At 39.7% G+C, this 10,814-nt stretch overlaps 1 protein-coding gene across 1 annotated transcript; it reads right to left on the reverse strand.

The window, feature by feature from the left end:
* Positions 1-213: 213 nt before the first annotated feature.
* Positions 214-10,067, reverse strand: LOC145437330 (C-type lectin LmsL-like). The gene is made up of 3 exons (XM_080314536.1): positions 9,788-10,067; positions 4,945-5,126; positions 214-646 (listed from the first exon to the last, which is right to left on the reverse strand). The coding sequence occupies exons 1-3, from the start codon at positions 10,031-10,033 to the stop codon at positions 370-372; spliced, it is 705 nt and encodes a 234-aa protein (XP_080170662.1). The 5' UTR covers positions 10,034-10,067; the 3' UTR covers positions 214-369.
* Between the last annotated feature and the right edge of the window lie 747 nt (positions 10,068-10,814).

Here is a 10,814-nt window from a genome sequence, read left to right on the forward strand (position 1 = left end):
TTCCAGCTGTACTTACAGAACTGAGTGCTGTCTCTCTATCAACAGGAGCTCCCGAACGCGCCGAAAGCAAGCCCTGATATCGAAACCCATCACTGTATAGTTATGCATTTGAAACGAATTGTTTTTTCAACAACTGTATTATATATTCATACATCAATTCCGTAAAGGTGTAAATGTCCTCCGTCCGTAGTTGATCACCCACTATACAACACATGCTGCAGAGACTTTATTAGGCGTCCGATCGCTGAAGCGTCTAGAGGCCAAAGAGCCAGATACAACACGAGGCATCACTACAATAACTGCCGCAAGGAGCATTATAGAGCATAGCTGCCACAAAGGTAGGTGGCCGTCGCGAAATGCTTTAACGAATCAAAAGTCATCCAAGTCGATCTCACAGATGTAAGACTGTCTTTCTTCGCAAGACTGATCATTCATCAACACCACGTATCTGGAGTTACCAACAAGGTGAGCGCAATCTTCGTTTTTTCCTTCGTATGAATTTGGTTCGTTGGTATTCCATTCGGTTGTCTGTACATTAGTAGCTCCTCTATCAGCCCACACCCATTGACCTTCCGTCGCAATGTCGTCATATCCGATCCAGGGCCTTCTCGGTTGGGACGAAATATAGTTGGCGGAAATTATAAACCTGGAAGTGTGCATATATATGTCAACGTTGCTAACTAATATTTTCTCTTTTATGTGATCTTATCTGGGAAACAAGCATGCTGGACTCCGAGTCGAGATTGATAGGAAAAAAAGGAAACGCCATTTGATCAAAATAACAGGTTTATAGGCTAGGGTTGCAATACGTCCGGAATTTCCCGGATGTGTCCGGAATTTCACTGTCAAAACTGCGTCCGGGAGGAATTTCTAAAATATGCCCAAATGTCCGGAATTTTGAAGGCTTGAAGTAAGGTCATAATATTTTCGTAAATCAACAAAGAATATTATTTTTGGGTAGATTTATGCTACATGAAATTTTTCTTCGCGCTCCGCGCGATTTATAGTATCGCATAAAATGGTTATGCGATAATATAATATGGAGACTGCTACACTCGTAAAAACTGCGATCAAAAATAAAATGTAAATAAGATTCATTTACCAAAATTAGTGTAATTGTAATCGCAATTACAATTACAAGATAACAGTATATTCATATAGTCGGTTTAATAGGCCGTTTGGATGATTTATTCAAAGATAGTGGTTCTAAACCTGGGGGTGGTTTGCCTTCATTCCGGGGTTCTCAAAGATTTTGAACGTAATCAGCTTCCAAAACAGGCCGTGAGTAAGTCTGGGAAAAGGCATCGACCTTTCATTAGTAATCAGCTCATCAACTTTTGAGTTGGGACGCGGAACATTTTCAAATTGGAAATGGAGTCACGACCATAAAAGGTTGGCAACCACCGGGTGTACGATGTTTATATAGCTCAGTGGTGCAGTGCGCACAGGCATTATGCTGATAAATAATCTTATCGGTGTGCCATGAACATGACTTAACTATGTACAACAGGGGTGTCAAACATACGGCCCACTAGACGATTTCATCCGGCCTGTGAAGCCATTCTGAGTACATTGAAAAATGCTTACAGTATTATTCAGAACATTTGTAACAAATGTTGAAATACTTTTGTAGGAAATGATATCATCAAATATTTCCCCAATGCAAGAAATGTAAAGCATATGTTCATAGGCCACATTGCATCCACCCGACAAGGGTGTCGTATGGTTTCACTCTAGTCACCATTAGGAACATGTCGATAACATTGACGATAAATTTCGAGGTGCTGCACTCTGAGTTCGGAGTTTAATGGGGAAATGGACGAAAAAGCAGTTATTCACAGCAGCAAAAACGCCAATGCGAAACCGTCATATGCACGCTACATGAAGAATATATTATTTATACAAAAAAAGTTCAAATATCTGCGGTCGCACTTCTGTATTACTTCCGACTCGAAATGTCTCTGACCTTCAGAAAAACCAGGATCGTGATTTTATTTTTAAAAAACAAATAAATTTGCGAATTGAGTGTAGCTAGAATAGAACCCCTCTGATCCATGATATAATGTAAGATATATGCATGATAATAAAGTGAAAAGGTCATGACATGAGGTAAAATTTTGGAATCATTTGACTGGTCTGGACCGCGAGCGATCAAAAAGTTCGAATCAGACCCGCGAGGCAATTTGAGTCATCATTCTCCATCAGCTATATCGCTAACTCTGACCATTTGTGCGGAGAGAGGATCGAAATTATATAGTAATATATGGAAGAACTAATATTATTGACATAATTCATTCAAATCATTTAACGACCAGATGCATAGTAAGGCCACGGAAGTTACATCGATTGCACCCAAGATCAGTGTTTATTTGGGCGAGATGAGCTGAAAAATGTGGCTTCGGCCCTGGTCACAAGTTCACAACTTACAACACACAACCTTAGAGGATAAGAACGTGTATTTTCTCGACTAATCGCGAGAAGATAAGGTGCTTGCCATATTGAATAGGAAACTGTGATATTTTGAAAATCTTTGCCACCCACCTGAAATAGCTCCGCGACCCACCGGCAGGGAAGCACTGCCGTAGAGCCTGCGTTGTTACTTACAACTATAATACTATGGTCACCTGTTGGTGAATTCATTCATCGTGCCATTAAGAATGATTCAGTTTAGTTCTGTAATTTAAAACCTTGTATATACGTTAGATAAAGCGGGCTGCTTTGTTCGAATACATACAGGTTAAAGTTAAGAATTGGGTGTAGAATTCGATCAACTTTTCCAAAATAAAATTCAATCTGAGGATCTTTCTACGGTTTATACCAGTTTTTCTGTTAATTCAGTAGTCACACAAAGCAACAAAACAAAACCCCATATAAGGTCACCGTATTTTCAATCATATCTGAAATATTTTCAATAGCCAATTCTTAATCCGAATATCCTAAACTGACTTCACCCTCTTCCCATTGTCTTCATTACAGACGTTAAAATATAGGGAGTCGACAGATATAGATGTATATATGTCCTATTTCGAACTTCTACAGAGGGACCCGGTGATGTGCGGTGAGATTCATGGTTGATGAGGCGCTGGCCGCTTTGGAGTCATAGTTACAATTATATAAACCCAAAATCATAGCTGATACACAATTGAAGGGGGTGTGGATCGAAAATACATAACAGCTCCGTCAGTAAGGGAATGCATCTGCTCTGTACAGCATGTTGGCCATCGCAACTACGCGATTCATTTTACATCGTTAGTTCGCGAAGTCGATATCTCATTATATCACTGCGCTGCAATTGTCGGATGGTTAACAATAATGAGTGAGGCAAACCATCTGTTCCTCATCTGGTTATTGTTTCTCTGCGCTGTCATAGTCATTGCACGTAACAAGGACGAATATTATATTTCTTTACGACCTTGAGGGGGTTCTGGTGCTCCTACATTATTAATATTTGGATTTTTGAAATCAGTTCGACAATAGCATTCGGTCAATACCAGTTATTCTATCTATGATGGATCGCGCTATCACAAGTGATGCTTGGCCCGTCTGTGTCTCACCTTTGGTTTCGCGCTGTATTTTTTTTGCAAAATTGTGAATTGACCTCTGTCATTGGCATTTGGCAATACAGGCGAGTTAATTGCATTGTTTTTTTTAATTGCTTTATGTGACTAGTAATTATCAACTGAGACTATGGTGGAGATTTTTGCTCAAATTGACTTTAGTACTGCACCCTGTTACTGTTTAGTGTTGTGACCCACAACGCCACATGAACGTTTAAAGTTTAGGATACGATGAATAAATATGCTGACGATTTAATTTTGTAGCTATCAAATAAAAGTATTTTTATAGTTCATCATTTTGACCAAAAAGCTTAAAAGCATTTTTAATGTTTAATTTAATTTAAAAGGCTCTCACTTTCAAGAGTGAGACAGGGCCTATTTCCTCGATTTCGGTAGGCTGTCCACTGTATGATATAATACGAAGTTCGAAAATAACCCGCGCTTGGGAGTGTTTTAGCGTTAATTCATTTTAAATTAATTTCAATAAACCACTACCTTCATGGAAAGATATTTCAAAATATCGTCGGTACATATTTCGCGAGGGGCGCCACGATAATTTCGAGATTTGACAGATTTTGTCTAATGACAATTTGCAATGAGAACTCAGGGATATATAAAACTATTGTTCTACTATATAGTCATATATAGTCTCTATATCCACTGTTCCCGCTAAGCTGCGCGCGTGCGCAATTGCGCAGTACTGACACGGTCTCTCCTCGGAGAAAATCTAAGCTGCGCAGAAAAAAAGTCGAAGTGATGACTTTTTTTTAGTCAACACCACAAAACAAGAAAAGTGCGTAATTCGGCAGTCCATTCAAAGCGATGACCTTTTGGTGTGACACGCTTTTTCTCCAGCGACACCATACCGCCCCCTGAGCCCAGCGACCACATATCGCCCGCTTTAAAATCCAAATTTCCCCCTGGCTGGCGCCGCATCCACTGATCCAGCGTTTAGAATCACTGCTTCAGAGTGTGGAGGAAAGAAAAGTACTGGATGCCGACGAAGCTTAATAATCTAGCTCAGACACCAATAGATGTGGTGCCGAGATATATGCGAGTTACGGTTTACTTATATCCTGTGCTAATGAGTTCACTTTATGAGGTACACAACCTCGGTCAACCTTTTCAAAATGCATCTTGTTTTAGTGGAACACAAGGTGATGGACATCACGCTTTCGTTTTTGCGAATATTTTTGAGGTGAAATACTTTCTCGTATATTTGAACGTATTACAAAAAGTTTCCTAGTGACGAACCTATCAAGGTTTCTTGTGAACATGGACCTTGCCACATCATCCCTAGGCAGTATGGCGCATACTCTCGATGGCAAATTCTGTCTCTGTAGTAGCGAATAATATTTTGACATATGGAACAGACGAACATTCTCACCTCACAGTTTCAAAATGTCTCAAGATCTGCGTAGCGAGTCTTCCACCGAATCCCAGACACCGACTTCTTGCGGTTTTGTAGTCCGCAAAGGTATCGAAGTTTTTGAAAAGAAAATTTCTTGATTTCAACCAGCCGTTGTGCATGTGAATTTGCTTCGTAACCATTTGTCCAATCTGGCCCATCTAAAATATGCTTTGATTTTTCTAGATCCAGCCAACGATAACGTAAAATAGATATCGCGATCGATAAATCTTAATTATTGCGGTCATATTAATTACATATTTTATCAGTTTTTCCAAACTTTATATACCAGAGGTGGCCAACCTGCAGCTGTGCGATTCAATTTGACTTCATTTTTCGGTTTTGATGTAGTAGGGCCCTTTGCAATTAGAGGCCCCATAGTACAGGCTCGAACAGCAGAGGAAAAAGATGCACCCCATATGGAAATTCCAACTCGGAATCGTGTAGGCCTACTCATTACTATACCGACAATCCTGATGGGAAGTCAAGAATTAACACCATGCAACAAAGTGACTATAATAACAATCAGCCCACACGAAGATGCATCATCTCATCATTTATAACTTGCCCTAAATTTTCGAATACACTCCCTCCAACAACTCTACCGCTGAATCTGATCACATCCATGGGCCGACAAAGGATAAATGTTTGATAGTATTATGTAAAACTACTATTATTAATCATGAAATTCATTAGTGAATGTGAAAATGACAATGTACAGTCCCAGAACATTACCAGTGGCCACTCGCGATTTCGGCGCGTATAGCAAGCCTATATGATTGAATAGATTAGCCCGGAGTTCACCAGAAATGAACATAAACCCTCTAACATGGGCATTGGGCGTCCAGCTAGTTCATTGAGACTATATGCCCTGGAATGCGGCCGTAAGCTACATGAGTAGTCGAAATGGGGCCGTGAATGGCAAAAAGGTTGGTCACCCCTGTTATATACACAAACACACCACCACATCAAACCTTAGTTCATTAAATGTGCCCACAGTTGTGATATTTATGGTCTTTTTAGGTTGATACAATTGATAGGTACTGTGTTACATGCCATTACGTTCACAGTTTTGTAGACGTTTAAGGACACACACAATTAGGAAACAAAATTTATAGCACTTATCAGTGAGGCTGGACAAAATCGGGTACCCGAGTGGGATTCGCTTCTGAATCGATATTAGACTTTGAGTTGAGTACTCGAGTAGCACTCAAGCATTCAAAATCGTATGAAGGATTCAAAAAAGTTGAGTAATTAAATCCTGCGTTCAAAGCAAATCAGTTGATACATCAATTACACGATTAAAAAGTAAATGATCCTCCCGCCAAACAGTAAGGTTTGCGAATGTAATGAAGAGATTCGAAAATTCTTGAATATTATCTGTTGATTTAGCATAATCATTATGAAGTCTCCTGTTGTCATAGACGTGGTTTTGAAAGATTCAGTCCGTTTCGTAATCGTTTTTTGCTGATTGGATATTTCTTTTTATAATATATTAAAAGTTGAAGCCCCTCGTTGTTAGGTAGCAAAGGCTGTGAGCTAAGAGGGTCTGCGTCAGATTATTGATAATGATTAAATTGGGATGTGTGTATGCCGCTAATCAGGGCCGAACTGTCTCAGTCAAAACAAAATTTTGCTTCAGGACACACCGATATACATGATGGCGGAAGTTTCGGTCAAAATACTTCTCCGAAAATTGCCCTGCCAAAAAGATCGACGGTGAAAAAAGCTTCGCCCGAAATCAGCGCCCCATATGTTGGGAGCCGAGATGGTTGAAAATAGTCATGTCACTGTTATCTGAGCCACGCGGTAGAAATGCGACAGCAGATAAAATTAATGTGTACAGTGGGGAAATTCGAATTTGTAATTTCTAATACTTCCAGTTCTACTTGATTAGAAAGGCACGAAGTCACTTCTACTTCTACTTGAGTACCAACGACTACTAGAATAGTTTAATTCCTGGAGCAGCATCAAGCCGAGGCGGTTGCGTCAATATACCGTACCGGCAAAAATCCTTACATTCAGCTGACAAAAAAATACACTTTACATCTGAAATCGGCAAAAGCTCGTAGGCTATTGTTCCCGACTGAAGTATCGTGTCTCCACAACGCTTATAGTAGGTTATACTGCCGGCTGGCTGCACTTTACCGCAACAACATTGACCGGCGTGTCTTCTGCTGCTGAATAGTAAGGCATGTGAAATTTATGACGACTCTCAAAATACAATCATAAATTACTATGGTTCGAAAGAAGGTACAGCTGAAAACATATCATGCCCAGACTTTGTTAAAGAGGGGGCGACCTGTGATTTCTGTAGCCAAAGATATTGGGTATCAAATAGTCGCAACAGAACTGTTCAGAAATATTTTACTGGATTATATAATCTAACTCCGACTCAGAACAGTGGTTCAATAGATGCAAGCGCAACATTCCGCAAGGCGCTGTTGATCACTTTGTGACAATAGCCAGCCACTCCATAGTGACATTAAATTCCAAACTCCTATTGCAGTGGTTCTCAACCGGGGGTCCGCAAAGCAATTTCAGGGGGTCCGCGAGACCTTCCAATTTGCAAAATGATTGATAACTAAGGCGTTTTTTTGGCGTGTCAAAAAAAAGTCAATATTGTAGCGTTAGGTCAAAAAATGTAAAAAATGTTTTACAAAGTTAAAACTATTTTCCAGTCTGCATTTCGTTTGTTTCGTAGATTTTGCACTGTCGGTGAACTTATCATTTGAAATTTTACAGCGTGTCGCCTACTTTATAGGACTACCATTGTAGACGGCCCATTGTCTGCTCCTTGTGAATCATAAACATTCAAATGAAACAAATAGGTTAACATGGTATTATGCTCAACGTAACGTAATATCCCAACTGAAGCAAGACTGCGTGGGCATTGCATGGTTCTTATATCAAGAAGTGCCTGATAAAAACTTGTGCTGTAGAGAAACCAATGCCAGAATGAAGCAACACGGTTTGTCACCAGCAGTGTACACACACACAACTTCAGTGTTGTCAGCCTAAAACTGCTGCTGTTGAACGTTCTTTCTCAATTCCTGTCAAGCTACTTAAGGAAAGACACTTTCTACCCGATAATGTAGGGAAGCTTTTTTCGGTGCACTACAATTTTTTTAATTATTTCTACCTTAATGCGTAATGTAACTACTGGAAATCTTCATAGGGCCAGATTTCGTTAAAATAAAGTTTGTCATGTAAAAATTTGTGAGTTTTTTAGGCAAAAAAGTTTTTTCCAGGCCAAACTACTTCGTAAGGATATACAGCTCCAACCAGAAATGAAGATAAGTAGTACAAGTCTAACATTACGTGGGAAAACACCTAATAATTCAATGATACAAACATATTGCTGTTTAGAAACGTTTTCTTGGGGTCGGTGGAAAAAATAAAAATATGGAGATAGCAAGGTCAATCAGGGTGACTTCGTAATGTTTGCGAAATCTTTTCGATTTGAAGTTGTCAGTCTCATCAAATTAGTGAACAGTTGTTTGAAATAAAAGTTCCTGAAGTATTTTTCGTAATTTGTTTGAACGAAGGGATTGAAACCTCGCCACGAAAGATATTTATCCTGTAATATACATACCCATAATATACTCTTCCAGAACAACTTAAAGATGACATGCTAGATAAAAATGACTAGGCTGGACGTGATATGTTCATTAAAACATGTATCTTCGTATTGGTGCTATAAATGTTGCGATCACACCAAAAGTGTCGTCGGAAGTCTTACGCATTAATATTAGATTAGCCTCAATCTATCTTTGTGGAGCTGGATTTTCGGCACTTATATCAAATCGAAGACGCGGAATATTCAAGACAAGAATTACAGCTGCAAAATCAGCTTTGAAATAATAAAAAATCTACCCAATTTCTACATAAGTAGTACGATGGTATTTTCAATAAAAGTCATTTTATTGCGGTTTATCACAAGCCTACAGTTCATATTTGCACAAGGCAGATGACGGAGCACCATAATTGAGTTAAATTTTAACTAGAACTTGAGGGGGTCCGCGAGGGCCCGTGACAGTCAAAAAAATGGTCCGTGAAACAAAAAAGGTTGAAAACCACTGTCCTATTGTATCTGATTGTTGACATTTTGTCAACTGATGTGCATATTAAGGTGATCGCAAATTTCTCATTGTGGAATCCCTCTACTATTTTGAAATTGCTACCTTTGTAAGTTTCTCAGAAGTTATTCACTGAATATCGTTGACCGAGTGCATGCATAAGGGATGAGAGCAATCTCAAACGAATAATCAATTTTGACAAAATGTCAACGCATGTGACAATAAGGATAGGGATAATACAATGCACTATCGACTTCGCAACCCGATGGTGTAGTATTAATCGTAGTTACGACGGCCAACGGGCAGTCCAGAGCAAAAACATTTCCTTACTGATGGAGCTTTCATGTATTTTCCATCCATACCTTTATATATTATATATAGTCGCTTCTTGCGTATCGTGTGTGTGAAGAGTGCTAATGTAATAAGAAACGAGTCAACTGAATAACCTATCATTTTAGATTAGTAAATTTGTAGATTTGACTCTGAAGGGGTCAGTGCCTCACCAACCATGAGCCTCACCGCACGTCAGTGGGCCGTAACAATATTAATACAGATGCCATCGTCCATGGTAGTACTGATAATTTTTTACATGTTAGTCCACGAAGATTCACGAAACAATTTAAGAATCCGCGCGAAAAAAAAACAAGAAACTCTGCATAGACAACATAGGCTTCGCTTTAGCATAGGAAAAGTAGATCTCGCGACTGGGAAAGATGAAATCAACATTGAAGTTGAGTCCTTACGGTTGATTTTAATTCTTTCTCAGTCGCTACCAGTCTGCGATCTAATTCCCGCAACTTTTCCGATTGGGCACTTGACCTCTCATCGCTACATGTGATCGAAAAGTCTTCTTTGCCGACCAGCGAGGATAAGACAGACCCGGGTGCAGTGCTGCATCGCAAACCAACGTTCGTTTTCTTGACGGAAGAATCAGTAGCATCCGTCCACAAAGCTGCATTTATGATTAGACCCAGAACTAAGTTGGACATGTTTATTGTTTATCGTCTTGCAAAGATATTGATATTGATATTAAAGAGCTGAAATGCAACGAGATAGATTTCACTTTCCGGTATTTTGTTTATTCACAAGGTTTCGTCATCTAAAGTCAAGTGCCATTTTGAGCCAGGCCTACACAAAGAGAAACTTTCATCTTGGATTTTCGAGTCGACCTCGGAGCGGTGGAACACATCAATACACGCCACCTTGGCAAGAAACATCAAATAACGTCGGTCGATCTCGCATCGCTTCTGCTTTATATCCAGCCGCCGTCAAGGTACGACAAGAATAGACAAGCATAGAACCATCATTATTTATACATACACGTATTGGAAGTCGACGAGCTCATTGACTGCCGGAGGCAGTTAAAAATGTCAATTTCTCAAAAACCATTCAGCCAAGGAAACGTTTGCTTCGTGTTTCGAAGTTCATTGTCGTTCGACCAGAGGTGGTCAATGTTGCCATTTATACTACTCAAAATTGGTCAGTAACCAATTGCTTCTACTTCTACTTACTTTTACTGCTTGCTGAGGTGGTGATGTTTTCATTTTGAATTGGCCGCGAAGATGCACCTTGTAATTTCGAATATAGCCACCTGATGCCATCGACTGCAAAAGGTGTGCGATTCTTTGATCAAGTTACTGTTCGAAACTACTTGCTAGGGATGGTGTGAACGCGAGGTTCACGTTCGCGTTCTGTGTGTGAACCTCGGAAATTTAGAGGTTCGCGTTCACAACAGAACCTTGGTAGGTTCTACACTGTGAACCTTTTTCA

Source organism: Botryllus schlosseri, chromosome 4, assembly GCF_051294905.1.
Source record: "Botryllus schlosseri isolate E-star chromosome 4, Bs_hap1, whole genome shotgun sequence".
NCBI lineage: Eukaryota > Metazoa > Chordata > Ascidiacea > Stolidobranchia > Styelidae > Botryllus > Botryllus schlosseri.

What these genes read in the sequence shown, in the direction of transcription:
- LOC145437330 (XM_080314536.1), bottom strand. Translation starts at nt 10,033, where the DNA reads ATGTCCAACTTAGTTCTGGGTCTAATCATAAATGCAGCTTTGTGGACG. An exon ending in AGAAAGAATTAAAATCAACC is followed by an intron (nt 5,127 to 9,787) that starts GTAAGGACTCAA and finishes AGCATATTTTAG; the next exon opens with ATGGGCCAGATTGGACAAAT. An exon ending in AGACATTTTGAAACTGTGAG is followed by an intron (nt 647 to 4,944) that starts GTGAGAATGTTC and finishes GCACACTTCCAG; the next exon opens with GTTTATAATTTCCGCCAACT.